Source organism: Aspergillus fischeri, genomic scaffold, assembly GCF_000149645.3.
Source record: "Aspergillus fischeri NRRL 181 1099437636259 genomic scaffold, whole genome shotgun sequence".
NCBI classification, from domain to species: Eukaryota; Fungi; Ascomycota; class Eurotiomycetes; order Eurotiales; family Aspergillaceae; genus Aspergillus; species Aspergillus fischeri.
Window position 1 is genome coordinate 189,148 of NW_001509766.1, and position 18,492 is coordinate 207,639.

The window sequence follows — 18,492 nt, forward strand, 5'->3', positions numbered from 1 at the left end:
CAAACAGTACAAATGGAAAATGGGATGATGCTAAGCAAGATTTCCAACAAGTTCAGTTTGAAAGAGCCAAAAATTTTGGCTGTCAAAAATTCCACCTGATCAATGCCACCCACGCAGACACTTGCTAGATTGCAGAAACCAAAAGCCGCCGACCCCTTGCTTAAGTCAGAATCAAAGAATGGAGAGGGAATGCAGCAGTTGGATTCAGATGAACCCCCAGGGCAGAGTGATTTGGAAAGGCAGGACAGTGAGCTGTCCATGCCTGTGGAACATACAACAGCTACCCATAAGTTGCTCTCCTGGCCGTTGATTAGGAACTTACTATATCCCCGCGACTATGACAAGGATTATGTGATGAAACTTGAAGAGCAACGTGGCTTGATTCGCGTCTATGGTCATGGTGAGGGCGACGACATAAGTGAGGATTGCATATTGCCAACCCCGTTATCTAGCTCAAATTCCAGCAGCGGGTGGGAAGAGACTCACACTCACTGAGCATCACCCAGTAGTCCTTGGACACAGAGCGCTTATCCCAGCAGTTTCCCGCAGAAGCTTCCAGACAAGGGGGTTGACGAGTTTGGTACTCTGTGGGCTGATCTGGACACCATCCATCACTATCATCACAGTTACCTAGAGCACATACACAAACTTCATCCCTTCCTTAACCAGGGTGAATTGGACAAGAAGATCAAAATGTTCATTAAGTCCCATTGCTTACCAAAGACCTCCATGTCAATGCCTACAGGGACTGGCGACACGCCACAAGGCATAAAAAGAAAAAGGTCATGCAAGACTTTGCAAGATGCAGCGTGCAATTCTCCAACATCCACTGCCATTAGGACGGAAGCAATGAGCCACCGCATCAAAAAGTCAATCAATAACACTATTCTCCTTCTCATGCTTGCACTAGGCAGTATCTGCGAAGTAAGAGCACCAGTCCCCAGTCCTGTCACTGATAACCCTCCGGATTTTCGCAAAGAGTAGATCCCTAGCCCGCCCACCCACAGCATTCAATGTCCTGCTGGATCTGACATGATTCTTCCAGAGCAAAGGGGGTTCTATGCACCCCACACTAACCCGTATCCCTCGCCTGTTGACGACTAGAGAAGTGTCAGAGGGCAGTCAGCATCATCAGGTGGAGACATACCTAGCAATCAACATCTCAGAAACATCAATGCATATGCGACCCAGATCCTTGGAGCACTTCAGGGCGCTAATAGTTTGCCTTATGTTCAAGCAGCTTTGCTTACAGGACTTTATGCTGGTCAACTAGCACATCCTTTCCAGAGTCATGGATGGATATACCAAGCTGGTTGTGCTTGCCAAGTGCTCATTCAATCATAAGCTTTTGTTTAAAGCTGAACTAAACCTTCAAGTTAGCTTGCTGACCACAGTCACAGGAAACAGTATGACCAGATAAAGGACGGCCCTCTGAAAGACCTCTGCAATTTCGCGTATTGGACTTGCCTTCAGCTTAAGAGGTATGCTTGTAATGGTGCCACTATTAAGTAGATCCAACTAACTCAGAAATAGTGATATTCTTGCAGAACTTGATCTCCCCATAAGTAGTATTTCTCGTGCAGAGTCACATATAAATCTACCAAAGGGACGCTTCACGCTTCCTTTGCAAAATAAAATCTCCGCGCCCAGTACCATGATGATGTTTTTCTATTCCTCCCAAATCCACCTGCGGAAAGTGCTTAACCGTGTCCACACTGATCTGTATAAAGTTGAGAGTAAGGCACCCAAGACCATATCACCAGAAAGACCACTAATTATACCTCTATAGGAACACAAGGCTCTAATAATGCAAACCCAGGCAGAGCTACTAATGCAGCTAGTTCTGCAAGCGCTATTAATGCTGCAATTGCTGCAATTACAGCGAATCCTTCCAGCAATCCTACAACCATGAACAGCTCAAGCAACAACCGGTGGACCTCAAACGTGCAGGAAATTCTTAGCATGAATCTCGAACTATGGCGAACTAGTCTTCCAGAGATTATGAAATGGAAAGACTCTGATCCCCCCTCAAATGACATAAACGTCGCTCGCATGCGGGCCAAATATTACGGCGCACGATACATCATCCACCATCCTCTTCTATATCATGCTCTGCATTTTGCTAGACTCCCCAATCCTAATCCAACCTCCACATCAGTTGAGTCACCCGCCAGGTCCATTCACTCTGGCTTGGAACCTCAGCAGATTTCACCCTCATTACCACAGAGTCAACAGGCTTCAAACCTGGCGCATCTGTTAAATAGTATGGGCATAGCAGTCCATGGCGCCCTTCCTTCTTTTCAAAGAGACCAGATGGGCACCATTACATACCGAGATTTACCGCCTAAGCTACAACAAGCCTGTAAAGTATGCATCGAGTCTGCAATCCTGAGTACAGAGGCATTTAATGGAATAGAAGGTCGCCCAATCATGACTAATATCTTTGGAACTGCCCATGCACAATTCAGTAATATGCTCATACTATCTGCAACCTACATGTCAGGCCTCTCAGAGCTGGTGGACTGAAATGTGCTTGACAAACTTCTCAGGCAAATAATTTCATTCCTGTTGCAGAGCCGATATATCTCCCCTAGTCTTCAAGCTGATGCACGGATCCTCACCGAAATCTATGAGAAGATTTTCGGCGACCCCGCCATGGGCTTTTCTACCTAGGTTCATCCCGCTTCCGGTCTCGCTGTCCATTCCTAGGCGTTCAAAGGGCAATCATTTTGTATCCTCCCAGCGAAGGTCTCGCCGCGAGGTCGCCTGAGATAGATATACCTCGTCACCAAAACGGGCTTTCACCATCCATACATAGTGAATGAACCGAGTTTCTCAATTGCTGGGGTGACGAACCAGAGGTTGGTCAACAATATATTGCCAACTTCTGCACAGTTTACCTCTTCGCGATACTCATTTCTCTTTATACGCCGTCGGCGGTCGAGCGGACAACTTTTAGTCATAGAAGAGTTTGTAAATGATTGGAAGGCACAAATGCATTGCTCATATCTGGGGGCCTCAGTTCAATGGATGGATTGCGCCTATCCCTTCCCAGGACTATTTCTGCCCTCTCAGCGGGTCTTACACGAATGTTCTAAGATCTGGGACGGCCGGAAGCTATCCAGGCACACCGCCCAGCTCGAATAGGTAACAGCAATAAACGACCCATTCTATACTCCTCCAGATCGGCTGCCTCCAGTAGAGGACTTAGATTGCAGCAGACTAAGCTGGATCGCAGTCCCATTTTCTAGGTTTACTACAGACAGACCAACAGCAACCTGGTTAGCCAGGCAGCAACCATGAAAACCTATGGAATTCCGAATGACATGAGTATTGCAACCAGGGGTCCTTACGCGTTATGAGAGCACTAATTGAGGCCTATAGTGGGATGCTTTAATCTAATCATGGTTTTGACCTTTCTTCCAACCATGTACGCATACTTCTAGGCTGCCTTATATTTCATTTTAGACGTGCAAACTGAGACATTCTCTAGGGAAAAAATCGTCTACCCAACCCTGCGACGATTTCGCCTCAGCTTTAAACCGATCAGTCGAATCACCGCCAGTTTCCTGGTGATGGCCTGTGCCATTGGATATTCCGCAGGGATTCAAGACTGTTAGTAGTATAATGTTTCAACTCACTCTTCCAAGGCCTGCTGACCCAGGTCGCAGTGATTTACCGATCACCTCCATGCTACGACCATCCTCTCAGCAGATATTGCAGCGACGGCGGAAGAACGCCAAATGACATAAGAGACTTTCTTTCAACCATTCTTGCTCATCCTAGTGAGAGCCTAATAAAAAACACAGGTTAGTGTTTTCCTGCAAGTCCCCGTCTACACAATGACCGCCCTTTCTGAAGTCCTTGCGTACATCGCCAGCATGGAGTACGCATACACCAAAGCCCTGAAGTCCATGCGTAGCATCGTAACATCTCTCTTCCTCCTCACCTGCACCATCGGCTCGATGCTGGGCACCACACTCTTACCCATCTCAAAAGACCCCAAGGTCCTCATAGAATACGCCTCGTTGAGCGGCGTTATGCTCGTCACAGCCGTCTTATTCCTGCTCACCTTCGGGAAGTACAACAAGATAGAGGAGAAGATGAACATGCTCAATAGTGGAGAGGGGGACTCTACCTCTCTGAGTAAGATAGTGCAGCAGACGCAGACAACTGAGAAGGCTTTAAAAAGGTTTGCTGATCACTGAAATCCGGTAACAAGACCTTTGAAGAGCAGATGCGTCGTCTGGTTTATATGAGGATTTCTATGGTTCTCAATGGTCTCTGCTGACTTGCAGCACTTTAAAAAATCTTAGTTAAAACATAAAAAGTTTTTGGAGCAAGCGCTTGTTGATGGGAAATAGAAGTGAAGGCGTCTCAAACTCTTCCATGTGCTCGGTTTGGGGTTTAGTATTCACATTTCAGTTTGAATACGACAACCTCCATATACAGGTCGCAAAACGAGAATTGTTGTATTTTCAGGGGTATGAGTTCAATGAGGGAAATATAGTGAGCAAAAGTGATGATACATGCTTGATCTACAGTCTACTCTTGACTCCCCGATCTGCCGCTGCAAAAGCTTATTCAAAATCAGTGATGATATCAGTGATATGTTCTAAGCTGACCGAGCATTGAATAAGGCCCTAATAAGCATTAACCCTAGACACCACATAGAAGCCGTCAGACACAAACCTCTGTGACACCACTTGCGATTCTTTCTTCTGGTTTTAGCTGCTCGTGCGTTGTTGACCATGGGTGTAAGGCAAGCGTCCTGTCTGCATTTGTGATCTTCTGCCGCTGCACCGCAGGGCTCACTGCGTCCCCCTTCTGCTTCCGGGACGGCATCTCTGGGACGCGGAGCTACAGCACGACCTCCTGCAGCCACAGCACCAGCTTCTCCTCTGAGATAAGGACACCATCATCGAACTGGCGATCGGCGCAGAACTCTCGCCAGAGCCTCTGCGCCTTAGCGTAGGACCGAGCCGTGTTGGCCGGCTGGTTGGCGATGCTGGCAGTAACAGCATTGTTGACGGTAGCAGAGAGCGCGGCGCGGTTGCTCTGCGAGCGCTCAAGCGCCTCGGCCCCAGCGAGGTTCTCAGCCATCATCGCACGGCCGCTCCCGAAGAGCCTACCCAAAGGTATTGCGGGCGGCGGCGGCGGCGGCGGCGGTGGTGGGTGGGGTGATAAGTGGTTGATAAGCAAACCACCGCGTAAATAGGCCTTACCGGAATCACTTATCATGCCCAAATTTGGCCGGTGATAAATCAGCCCTGGCCGCCCGGTTATGTTACCTGCCTTACCCAGACCATCGATAAGTGGCCTTGGCACAAGCAGGGTCTGTTGCCAGTTGGTCATAGTTTTTCTGTAAGTAGCAATCTTGAAAATCAATCTTGCCATCAGCTCATTCTCCAAGGGAAGGGCAGTGGATGAAAAGAATGATGGATCAGTGCCTAACTTACCATTTTCCACAAAGCTAAAGAGTTGGTATTGGAGTCCCGGATTAAAGGCTCCAGCTACCTGGCCATCCAAGAGCGCGCCCATGCTGTTGCTATTCCCTAATCACACGCCACCCAGGGGGTCCCGGGGGAGGAATTTCTTTCCTCGTTCAAGGGATAGTACGACAGAACAGGCTCTAAGACGAGAAAGTAGCCAGTCACGGCCGACAACAGGATAGGCAGCGCCCCTATGTACAACATCAACAGTGTCATCATGAGGATTGCGGCATGCGCTGTTCTTAACCGCCCACCTTTGACGTTGTGTGTGACATGGACCCAATCTTCCAGAGCAAACTCTCCGCCGCGAGGGATGTTTATGGTGGGATTAGCAGAAAGAAAGATAAAGGGCCGCCAGGCTGTAAGCTCACGGCGCTGTACGTGCAGAAAAGGATCTTTTCGCTCTCCATCAGCCAGGGGACTTTTGAGAAGACTCCGAAGGCCGCAAATGCAAGGACAAGCTGCAAGCCGTGCCGTGTGAGCAGGTCCCAGACCACATTAACACTCTTTGTATGTGCATAAAGGTCCAAGGTGCAGCTTCGGAGGTAGCGCCAGCATTATTGGTCACGAATTACGAGGCGTTCCTGACGCTCGCCGTACTAGGTAGGGCGAACATTCCATCTGGCTAACAGCCATTGTCACTGAGCATGTGTGATAGCCGCTGGGCAGTGGTCAGAATAGGATAAGTGTTGCAATAGGTGTAAGATTGCTGACAAGTAAGAGTACTCTGTGAAGGTGGAGCAATGATTCTAATCCCTGTTGCTGCTGTTTAATCTGGCTGTTCTGTTACACTTCCGCTCTGTCTATCTCCCTTCTTGAATAGATGATCGCGCTGTTTACTCGCCGTTGGGTGTCAGTAGTAAGGCTCGGCCATGCAACCAGTCATACCCAACTTTGATCAAGCTGGCGATTTTTTGTAATCCATGGTTGATGTGGCAGCACAAAACAGTGGGATAGAGCCAGTTGATCACCTCAGCAAGGCAATGCACTGGCGACAGTCACATGTACCGGAAGGACAGTGTTACATTCCAAGGATCTGTTTCTTCAATACTATCCGAAATGCCGCGAGGCATCCGTAACAACGTGAAGCAAATGGAAGAATGAAATGTTGTAGAGTCAAGGAGCATGAGCTCAGAGAAGTTCCTGTGTTTCCAGCAGATGTAGCTCGTGTGTTGTTAAGAAGTGGAGAGAGGAGGGATAAAGTACAGGCTATGGTAGGGGGGAGTCAGGGTTCACGATGGGTTGGATGGGTTGTGTGGCACAGCCTTCTTTTTCAGCAAAGCCATTCCTTCAAAGGTTGATACTACCATCCAAGAAGTATCTAATACTCCTTAGAATTCCTCACAGTCAAAACTCACTGAGAATGGAGTCGCCTTTAAAGAATTATTGGAGGTATTTTATCAGAATTATTATCTTTTTTAATGTGAAGAGGATGCAACATAGTGGTTGCACAGTCCAACATATATGGAATTTTAGATCCAACATTGCACCCAGTTATTATCACTCCGCCAATAGGTTTGAGTTGATTGTGTAAACTTCAACACCCACTACTAGGGTATGTGTGGGTATAGACAACAAGTTGAGCTGGTGATATGGTTATCATGTGCGTGATTCATTGTTCTATACTCATAATCCAGACCTGGCCTACTAGGTTGAGAATATAAGTATTGCGCTTTAGCCCATTGTTAGATTATAAAGTAGGCTCAACTGATCTTATGAGACATTACTTGACATCTACAGACATAACAATTAAAGCCTTTCTACTCATCCTATCAGTGCACAGCATCTCCAATGGCCCGGTGGTCTTTTGTTACCTTGCTTTTCTGCAGTAAGTCTGAACCTGATCAGAACTCTTGTTCTTCTTCATTATCAATGAAGAACCCCTTACTCCCTGCAGCTTAATTATTAAGCATATCTCCCTGCTTCCTTACATTGCATACAGTCATGCAAGGCCAAATCCAGGCCTGCATCCTGACTTGTTTACAGCCACAGTGATTTCACTCCTGGGAACTGTTGCAGCAGTTCCTTCCAGTGAAATCAGCACTATTAATGGCATAGACAACACCACTGATATTAGTGTGAGTATGCACCACAGGATGTCTTACATATTGAGCATCTCCATTAAGAAGAAGTGACAGGTCTTTGAATGTTTCAAATTATTGAAACAGGTAAGTCTCAAGTTCTCAGCCATTGTGCGTCAAACATAGCAATATTATTGACATTTGTGAACTGAACTAAAGTGTCCTAATGGTCTAACCTGTTGCAATTTCAAATGTATTGATATATCCAATGACCCATTCCACTGTGGCTCATGCTTCAACCATGTAAGTCTCAACCACATTGAGCTTTCAGAGTCCATGACTATTCTTACACACACTCACAATTTTTGACAGTGTCCTGATGATCAGAGCTGCATTGGCGGAGAATGCAAATGCTTGACAACCGAAACAATCACGTCCACATCCACGACCACTTCCACTTCCACTACAACTTCCACTGCAATTGCCACTGCCACCGCAGGAGCATGCTTCTGTTGTGTTCCACAGAACAACCTGCCATCCAGGCTTGACGGAAGATGCGACATCATCACTACCAGCGGAAACTGTGATTTTGAGCCAGTTGGCAGACAAAACAAGATCTGTTGTGATAGTACTGTTGCTAGTCCAAGCTGTTTCTCGGTGCCCTGAAACGAACGAAGTGAGAGGAAGGGGAAACTTCTTGCACGTGACAGGAATGAATGAATGGATGAATGGGCTGTATTGAATTATATGACCGCTTGCCCGATTTGGAAGTGATTTGATTTCGCCGAGCCGCCCCTTGGCGATAATATTCGGCGATATTCGCCCAATATTCGGCATATATTCGTTCATTAATAAGCCGAATCCCTGCCTCTAATGGAAGGCATAAATAGTAGCTAGATAGTCATTCGTTTAGAAGAATCAGACCTTCATTGATTTTCCATTGGCCCTAGAAATCGCTAGTGATTCGTAAATCGATACAGTATTATTGATTTCAACAGGCTGCATGTAACTAGCCTCCGCGCTGATTATGCTGAGTCATCTGTCTAAGCATGTGACATGCCTTTTCTTAGTTCTCATGGTTCAATCGCCCTGTTGCCATAGCAAATCATATCACTGTTCTAACCACCATGTTCGGTCTCTAATTCTTTTCCTGATTGAGTTCTTCCCCTGTGATTTTCTTTCTCCTTAATCGGCCTCCTAATGCGTATGACATGTCCCCGTATTGATTGCCCATTGCCACTCTCATTTCCCCACGGTATGTTTCCCATCAGGCCTCGAAATGGTCCGACTCAGGTTCCATCAGGTTTGACTCAGGTTCAAACCTGACGGAACCTGATTTGCATAATTTTGCCAAGATTTTCCTATTTCAGATGGATAAAATAATGATTCATCAAGATTTTGTACTGTAATTTACTGCTGTTCTGGTCACTATATCAATGAACATCACAATGTCACCATATCCCTTGTGAAATTATATGAAATTCGTCTGTATATAGAATACCTAGCATAGCAAATGTTATATCTAATCAGATTTAGTGGCCTTGGGGCCTTTAGTAGTGAATTCTAGTAGAAGTCTAGAGACAGTATCATCTCCCTGTTGGAGATGGATTGAAAATGAGCATTGCAGCTGCAAGCTAGGGCATTGTTGAAATGCGCTTGACTTATACTAGAATGACATGAAGACACCTCAACCTCCCTGTTTTCGGCTTCGAAGCCATCTGCGACAACCGCGGCTCCGGGCGAAAATAGCTTCTTATATTTGCTAGAGCACATGGTGAGCCTTTATTTCCAGTTTGGGCAGTAGGTTTGGCGTGCTCACCCCAGAGCCCCTATATTTCATGCACGGCATTTCACTGGTGCCCATCCCTGAGCCACCACAAAGAGGACACTTAGCCATCGTGATCTTGCGCTCAGGTCAACTTAGTCGAGCTTGCGCTATGAATTGGGTATCTCATTCTTACCTTGGATTACGTCGCTGATGAAGGGAAAGGGAGGATAGATTCTTAATTTGGATGTAGCTGGTTGTTGTTTAGGTATGACTACGATAAGTAGACAGTCTACAAAGGGGTATTTATACAGTGATTCTTGTTCCTATTTATACATAGTAGTGGTCAATGCATCTTGGGAATAAGGCTCCAACTCTTGAACTAGTTTTGTTTGGCAGTTTTGCAAAGCTATGAGCTTGGCACGCGTCTATCCAGGGGTGTGTCCAATCAAAGCTGGTAAGATTTAATCTCCCATACTGGGGATGAAATCCTGTCCACTTGCTTGGCTTATGGTCTCCATATAGTTCGTACTGCCCAGTTGAGGCGGAAAATCAGTGGCCAAGTTTGATCGCAATGACCAGCTTCTACTCTATATGTACTCCTATGAGAGATGTAGCACCCTACAATCAAATTCACTTAATGATGCTCGATATCGCCTTTTTTTGAGACTAGTTAAATAATCTTTAGCACTCCTCTCTCTTGTTTTTGCTACCTCTCATACTTCTAAAGCAGTTTACCGCCAGATTGCTATAAGATTCTTAGTTGATCCATATCGCTCAAATGGTTGGTATTAGTCCAGTGCAAGGTTTACCAGGCGTGCTAACTAGTTTGGTTCAAGACTTCTCTGCATGAATCTATCCTGCGTACATTGGCAAAGCCAGCATTGAAGGGCCTGGCAGTATAATGTCTGGCTCTGCTTGCTGATGAGGGCAAGAGTTTACCGTCCAACCTCTGATCTGAAGCCAAAACGCTCCTGGAGATATGCCAGGCACTCCGGAGAAGTAGCTTTCAGGAGGAGGATATCACTTGCCTAGCGCAAAACAGAGTTCTTGATGGCTACACCGAAGTTTTCTTGGAAAAACTCAACTACAACTGCCTGCTCGTGCTGTCTCTCTTAACCTGGCACTTTAAAGCATCCCTGCATGTTTTTCCAAAGTCATCACCCCCCCCCCTCGGGGACTTTTACAGTTCTTCCGCTGAGAAAAGATGATCTTGAGCAACTGTATGGAATTCTCTGTGAACGTTACAACCATCTCTCGGACCAGAAGATGCCACAGCGAGAGTTTGCAGAGAAGCTAAACATTCTTCTGCACTTCCTTGAATTTGGGTTCGTACTTTTTCTTCTGGATTCCCGCGAAAGAATGTGCCCTCTGTAAGAATAATCGTTCACAACGGTAACCGGTGACAAAGAGGTCATGTTATCAAAAACTCTCTTCTTTGTATAGTCCCTATCTATTGAACCATTGCATCTAGGCGTGCTGGTAAAATACAGAGTAAAAATTTTGAAGTACAACATGACAACCCTAGCGCGAAGAACCTGTCTCTGATTTCCGGGCACAGTGGTTGGCTAAGCACATCAGATTTATCTCCGTCTAATGGGAAGCTTGAGGGCAAGACCACCACTGACCTCTTACCCTGGCAATTGTTGGTAAATATCCAGACATTATTGGTGCTACAGCCAATTACTACCACCATCACCAACTACTCCTGGTTACTGCCACTGCTCCAACTACTGAATAATTGCTACCAACTGTGCTAAATGCCAACTTCACTCATCACTAACTTGCAGATCTTCGTCAATCATTGTTTACTCCACAAAAGTACCGTGTGCGATAGTGGCTGTTACCTGACCGGAGTATCCCATTGGAGTGACCAACTGACGTCTGATCTTCAGCTATAAAATGATGGGACGACCAGATTTGTAGTTGTGTGGAGTTCCTATTTTTAACTATTCTCCTCTAGTTTATTGGAATATAATGGACATGGTTAGCTTTCTAAATAGTGCCATGTCACTGGCTTCAAATTTCTTATGCTGCCTCATTCAGGGGCCCGAGGCAAACGGATCTTTGGCGCCTTGCAGATCAGGCTCACGCAATCATTCGCAGCCTCGTGCGATATCGATTAAAGAATTCGAAATTATGCGTGTGAGTAGCCAATTCCTGACGGTTCCTCATGTATTGACGCACGACAGAACGAGGTTTGCATATTTGAAGAAGAAGGGGGAAGTGTTATTCTTTGCAGGCATGTGACATACAAGACGAACGAGAATGGACGCGACATCAACTGTACGGAATTTAAGAAATACATGATTTCTAAAGGAGATCTGGAACAAATCAGCCATGGAACGCGTCTGTTAGAAGACTGGGAAGATAGAAAGAGGGGCAAGGCTACGAGGGTCTAAAGAAATCAGTTCAGGTCAATATCGAGGTCTCGTTCGTTGTTGAGCACTATGGGGAAATGACTGGAGAGCATAAATAGAGCCCCTCTACCTGCTTCAATTTTCTTACTCCTTGCCTTCAGACTCTCACCCTGTATATTTATTTTTTATGTCTGACAGTCCGACTGTATTCCATGGCTTCGCTCCAGAAAATTGTCCTCCATGAAGGCGAAGGAGTCACCCCAAACCATGGGGACCAAGTAACCTGCACATTTGCCAGCCTAACAGCTGCTAGACAGCCCATTCCTATGTACATTCAAAGATATCCACTTTGCATCTTGATTCTCACCGTCAGTGGTAGACGCCAGGCGGATTTGGAATTCCCGTCCGCTGGGAATGCCATCACTGTTCTTCTCGCTGTTGTGGGCCCGCAGAATAAGTTAAGCGAAGAGACTATAGCCATATTGCAGCTGGGCTTTGAGTTTTTCATCAGCCGCCTGAAGTCTATGAAGAAGGGAGAACTTGCCCAGATACTGAACAAAGATATAGAGGGAGCCAAAAGAAGTAATTCTGACTTTTGCCTGTGAGTTGGCTTAGCTTATCTCCTCAACTGGATTTACAGAACTAACTATAAACAGTCACGTAGAGCTAAAAGAGGTGGTTCGTCTACCAGATGGCCATGCTCCTCAATCTGCGGACCGACGCCCGCTCCCAGAAGATGGGGCGGCTCCTACATATCTTGACCTTCATCTATTCCGACGTTAAAACAGAATAATCAGGCTTTTCTTTGCGGTGCGAGCCTCCAGCTGGCTATTTGCTTTGTATAATGTTCTCATATCATATCCCTTAGCTACCCTAATGAGCGTAGTTCGCGAACCCATGTCATTACTCTCTCCATTTATAGCTCAGAAGTGGAAGTCTTGGCAACCCTTATAATATGGGAAGAACCCAAGGTCTTGGAAATTTACAGTACACCGCGTCACATTGAAAGTAGGGTTGATTGCGACCATAAAATTCTCAGATGAACATCCAGTTGGGCGAGATCAGTTTTCCACCCCCTTTCTTCTGTGATCAAGAGTAGCACAATAAGCTACTGAGATAGAACGTTTACGACAGGAAAACAACATTTTATACCAAATTTTGGAAAAGTCAGGTTGGAAACTACTTTGTCCCGTATGTCTGAAAGGATTTCCTCGCTCAGATGCTTTATATCAACAATTTCAAGGCATGACGGACGAAATCCACTCCAGCCTTGACCCAACAACGCACGATTTCAAAAGGCTACATCTCTGCTACCAAAGAGCCATCAAGACATCAGTTCCAGCAGAGGAGCTTTCACCCTTAACGCACGGAGGGAAGTGCTTCGAGCTTTGGTTTGTAGTTCAACACTATGGAAACAATGTTGGTGCATCGCACAACATGCCCTCAGGTGAGAATGATTAAGCTACTATTAGGTTCCGCTGACTGAATTTTTCATGGAATACCATCAAGCCCCGGAATCGACGACGGATCATTCCAATGGTCACTCTGATCCCAACCTTTCGCATCAATATTTTGCACCAACAAATATGGACGTCCAGCCGAGAGGCACCATTCAATCACAATGTTATGCTGGTTAAGATCTCTTTCATCCCAGTAAACAAACAATCTGTACAAGTATCAGTTGAGGCAATTTAGGCAAAAAGATAAGCTTAGCAGAAACTGATAGATATGGCTTAAAAGCTGACGCAATATAAGTAAGCATGTCCACTTGGAAAGCTCCTGTTATAGCTACTTTATTGTGTATGTTTACAAGCAACGGAAAGCCAAGCCCGCACAAAACAGGGCCAGCCTGTAGTTGTTGATTCGCTGGCTACGGGTGGGGTTGCACTCAACTGAACCACTGCAGGTATAACTGGCTGATCTCCCTCACCCAGCTGTCCGAATCCCAGTTTTCTACCGTGATTTTGCTATTTTCCTCGTCGCTTGCCATTTTCTCTCGAAACCAGGTATGCAGGTTAATGACAAGCAGTCAAGGTTCCGGGCTACGGCGACTTTAAAGGAGGACATGTTCGATGAGGCCCTCAAACACATATCTCCATCAGACATCCTTCGCTCGGCAATAAGAATATTTATTAACTAAATATTCAATATTAACTAACAGGTGACACTGTAGCAACTCCGCTCTTCTTTCAAGTCCTTCCTTAAACGCGGAACTCCAGCAGAGTGCAAGGAACTGTTTTCATTAGAGCTCAGTTACATTAAGCCCCCCGAAGTCCACGCTAGCACTATCCTTTGTCATGCTATCTCAAAACAGAGAGTCTTACTCCCTCAACCTGTTTCATACTCAGATCATCCTCCAGCTTTATCAGTGCCATCCGGGGCAGGCTCAAATCTATCACTGGTACCTCTCCTTCTGTCAGAAGCTGCTCCAATATCGAATGCAATCAAATCTTGTGAACCCCGCTCGAAGATGGAATCCGCAAGTATCTTTGATCAAGAGCCTTCGCTCGACAAATTATTATACCCTCATCGAAAGCTGCGGCCCTGGGGATATTGCAACTCTTGGGATCGACAATAATCACGCGTAGGTCTCCGTGGGGTCAACCATGGCTCATCTGTCTGACATCCATTGCTAGTTGGGAAAGATGGCTTTCATCGAACAACATGAACTTTTTGATTCGTTTCCGAAGACAACATTTTCCCAAGGTTGAAGCAGCGGCACGACGACTTGACACGAGCGTGGCAAAGTGGATAGTGGAAGCCCTCGTTGCTTGCGGCTGGGGATACAGGGAACTAATCCAATGCAGAACTCGGCTATTAGACAGACTGAAATGCTTCATCGATATAGACAAACTTAGGCATGAAAACATGGAACGTGCCATTCGTCTGCCTTCTCCGGGATCCTCTTACAAAGTCGCTGAGACACCAAAGGTGTGTTGACCCACAAAGGCCCCGGTATAAGGCAAACTTATAGCAGGATTTTGAGGGTTTCGCAAATAAGACCTCTCAGAAAATACCCTATGAATCCAGTGACGTCCTTGGATCTGAGGGTTCGCTGGGCTTGGGTTATGCGCCACTAATCACAGCAATGACAACATCGCACCAAGCAGGCGCTTAGCCAACATTGCAAGGTACATGTGATCCACTTTTCTTATGCCACACATTTACTAAATAGTTCAGAGAAAGATGAACAGCGGTATCATCGAATTTGTGAGCAATCTGTGCCAGCAACACGCGTTAATGGTGCTCTTCCACAGTCGCACCCCTCAGAATATAAGACTCGCAAGAGACGGCGTATGGAAGAACATCATTATTCGGAAGTATTAACTCCTGAAACACATCAACGTTCGGTTCAAGATGTTTCAGCTGATATCTACCCATTACCTACCCCAAATTCGGCACATATGCATCCGTCAGACAACCAACATCACAAAACCACCCGTCCACACTCATCACTGGAGAGCTCCGGGTACGCGCGAAATCAGTACCAGTCTGAGCGACCTCAACTAGCCGGTGGTCACCTCCCAGATGTTCCCTATCCTCCTGGGCCTTTCCACATGAGTGCATCAGATCCGTTTGATTCCTGCGATCCCGGAGTACCATGTGACAACCATGAATCTCCAGAGGCATATTATCAACCCGGACTATCCAATATCCATTCAGAGGAGTCGCTTTTGCAATTTAATTGGGAAGACAATAGCCTTGCATCGAGCACATATCAAGGAATCGCCATCTGATAACTTGGCTTTCGCATCTGATATATGATAGTCAATCTATATATCGCTAAATAAGATGTGTGGTCCGCAAACTCGTAACACTCAATAAGTATACCCGGCTTCTCTATTTGAACATCACCAACCCGAAGATCTTTCCCTCAGGAGTAACCTTAATGATATCTTGCTGAAGCACTGTATAGTAGTATCCTTCCAGAATCTCCTCGTTTCCTATATGGGCCGAGGCGCCAGGTGTTATATGCAACGGAATGAAAACCGTAGGTGTGACCAAGATAAGCAATGGCTGATGGAAAAGGTATCCGAACGACTTAGGAAAAGACTCTCGTGCAAGATGGCCATCTCTCGTAGCCTAAAAGTCAACGTGCAAATCATTAGTTGCGATCAAAATTGAAAACATTTCCCTCATGACTAACCTCTGCAAAAACCCAATCGATGGCGAGCATGCACGATCGTGATAGACTGAAACGTGTCCACGGCTGTGTTGACTGTATTGGAGTATTAAGAGCGTGGGACTTAACATCAAGCCAGGCCTCCCTAACAAGCTCACCCAATCGGTCACTGAAAGGAGTCGTCTCGACGGATGACGCTTGACTTTCGGAGGTCATCATGACGGTACGGCAGAGAGCCAGAGGGTGCGAAAAGTAAACATCAGGTTATAAGATCTTCAAAGGGTTGCAGTATGACGGCGAGGAAAGCATAGTGTCTTCCTGGTAAACTCACAAGACATCCTTCAAGATGAAGGAAATTAGGTGGGGTAGGAGGGGCTTGCAGGTTTTGTTGGTGGTTGAATAGTTATTGCTTGTTGCTTATGTTTGCAGAGTCTGTCACATTCCTCAGACGGCGTATATCTTGCATAGAGCTCAAACAATGGTGGGCGAAGTCACAAGGTGTCAGATCACCCGGCCAATTAACATCTGATGAGTATTTCCTGGGCCAACTGCCAAGCCTTGAGTAGACACTCTAGCCTGAAAAGTGTTTCCACCATAATGAGTCGATCGCACTGTTGATCGCTCCGCTGGATGGGTACGCTCTTAAATTCTGGTTGATCGAGGTCATGTTATGAACTATTTTAATCTCTTAGTACAGTGGGGAGTGTATTCATACCGGCGGCCCATAATGAATGTGTTGTGACTAGCAATGTAGGCAGTCGGGGACAGCAGATTAAACTCTGAATTAGTTTAGAACACTAAACTTGCTCTGGATATGCTAAACCAGAAGGGGAGCAGTTCCAGGAAAGCAGCTAAACCCAACCAAGCGGGAGGCAGGATGTGGCAAGTTGAACTTCATTACTCAGATCACTTTTCTGAATTATGCCTAATTAATACAAAGAATGGGAAAAGACCCGCATGGAACACCTGCCCACTGGCAGAGATTTCGGCCGAGTTGTAACCCCAGGCCCATAGTTTTTGTCCATCTTCTTGTCACTAAAATTGTCTCCTTTGCCAAACAGTCATATTCTGGCATAGGATACATGAGTGATCAGAAGACCTTTGTGAATATAATGACCATATCTAAATTGGGCGATCAAGTTTAACAACATCTGAGGATAGTTTAACAAGGTTTACAGTCCATTTGAGAGAACCTTGGGCCTAGGCGGATTGTCCAGTCATTGCCTTGTCTCCTTCGCGCCAAGGAGTTCGTTAGTGTGTTGGATGAGCACAGGAGGTTGAGCTTCGTTGATCAGATCAGGTTACAAACTATAACACATTCATACTGCGACTGGAAAGGTAATCGTATGACAGGCCAACTGGGAAACCTGCCCAGCGTAAGATCCCGACCCAGTCTCAGCCCAGTCCCTTGTCTTTGTCCACACATTCTACTGTCTCGAATCATACACCTTAAACTAAGAGTACTCCGTAATAAGAACGCAACAAGAACCAGATGACGTAACACAAGCGGGTAGAGTCATTTCCTCTGGCGCATCACTAGGCTCACCCAGGATTAGACTAAGATCGAGAGGCTTCTCAGAATGGAATTGTAGGACTTCTGCGGTCATTATCACCAGGCAGTTATTTAAGACATGGCCTTATTCAGAGGCACTCTAGATTCTCCTGAGTTGCTCATGGATTACTCATGGATTGCTCATGGATCGCTCATGGATTACTCCTGGGAGGCTCCAGAACTCCCTTAAGCCATCATCAGGTCTCTCTACCACAGTGGTTCACGATTCAACCTCTATTGCTTGATAAATGTCAACTAGACGCGCTAATACATAGAGTGTTGCACCTGAGTGAGTGCCCTCTTCTCTCTTTACAAATGCGAAGAAGCAATGCATGAGACGTCGATTCGTCGGTTTCATCGCAAACATACTAATAACAAAGAGTATAATCACTCATTCCATACTCTACTAAGTGAATACCTTTACGGTACCTCCTGCGCTTTGTCTCTTGCCATACATTGCCCTGTACCTTCCCTTGAGTTCCAATTCAACGATTCATCATTCTTATCAAAGGAGCAATTCTCCCCAGAGATCTCCTCACAATTTAAGGGCAGACATCTTTTTAGCAATGGAGAGAGTTTAGAGGATGCTTTATCTACGGGGACCTAAGGACAATGGTATCGAGTGCTGATAATACATACTAGCGGGGCTTCATATTCACCTGTTGTGCACTCCTAGTCTGTACACATGACGGACTTCTATCCAATTCCTTGTGTCTGCTCAAATTACAATAGGTTATTCTTACATTTGTCTATCGCACCCTAGTTGACCGCAGACTGTATCGTGAATATCCTAGTTCATTTTCTATTCGGCACTCCAGACAGACAGCAGTACCACTAGTGTTTCCCCATGTGCAAGAGCGGCTCTGGGAGCTTCGAGTAGTTGGTGTTGACCGCCTGGGACAGCGCTGGCGTCAAGAAGTAGGATTGCGGAGCTCCTTTACCTTTGTATAGTAAATGGCCTGCAGCGTTCCCTTCTTTCTGCCGGGAAATTTAGCTATAATCTCATTCCATGTAAGACCTTGATCCCTTAGCTCCAGCAGATATTGCTTTTGCTCAGAGGACAGACGAGCTACTGCAGCTGTAGAATTGGTGGGTGTTTACTTCTCCTTATTGCCCTTGGTGCTTGGAGCTAGCATTTAAGAGGGAAATGCATCCACAGGCCCATGGACGATGGTAAGG

General features: G+C 46.0%; 3 protein-coding genes across 3 annotated transcripts, besides 4 other annotated features; 2 read left to right on the forward strand and 1 right to left on the reverse strand.

The window, feature by feature from the left end:
• Nucleotides 1-2,430: 2,430 nt before the first annotated feature.
• Nucleotides 2,431-2,673, forward strand: NFIA_112480 (uncharacterized protein; the record flags this gene model as incomplete). The annotated part of the gene is made up of 2 exons (XM_001262620.1): nucleotides 2,431-2,498; nucleotides 2,550-2,673. The coding sequence occupies 2 exons, from the start codon at nucleotides 2,431-2,433 to the stop codon at nucleotides 2,671-2,673; spliced, it is 192 nt and encodes a 63-aa protein (XP_001262621.1).
• A 1,169-nt stretch (nucleotides 2,674-3,842) lies between these two features.
• On the forward strand, nucleotides 3,843-4,218 carry NFIA_112490 (uncharacterized protein; the record flags this gene model as incomplete). Its single annotated transcript, XM_001262621.1, has 2 exons — nucleotides 3,843-4,146; nucleotides 4,193-4,218. The coding sequence occupies 2 exons, from the start codon at nucleotides 3,843-3,845 to the stop codon at nucleotides 4,216-4,218; spliced, it is 330 nt and encodes a 109-aa protein (XP_001262622.1).
• Nucleotides 4,219-4,860: 642 nt separating this feature from the next.
• NFIA_112500 (uncharacterized protein) lies at nucleotides 4,861-5,541 on the reverse strand (the record flags this gene model as incomplete). The annotated part of the gene is made up of 3 exons (XM_001262622.1): nucleotides 4,861-5,128; nucleotides 5,301-5,337; nucleotides 5,460-5,541. 3 exons carry the CDS (start codon nucleotides 5,539-5,541, stop codon nucleotides 4,861-4,863), a joined length of 387 nt encoding a protein of 128 aa, XP_001262623.1.
• Nucleotides 5,147-5,175: a microsatellite.
• A 2,407-nt stretch (nucleotides 5,542-7,948) lies between the features above and the next one.
• Nucleotides 7,949-7,989: a microsatellite.
• Nucleotides 7,990-17,428: 9,439 nt separating this feature from the next.
• Nucleotides 17,429-17,473: a microsatellite.
• Nucleotides 17,432-17,477: a microsatellite.
• The last annotated feature ends 1,015 nt before the right edge of the window (nucleotides 17,478-18,492 follow it).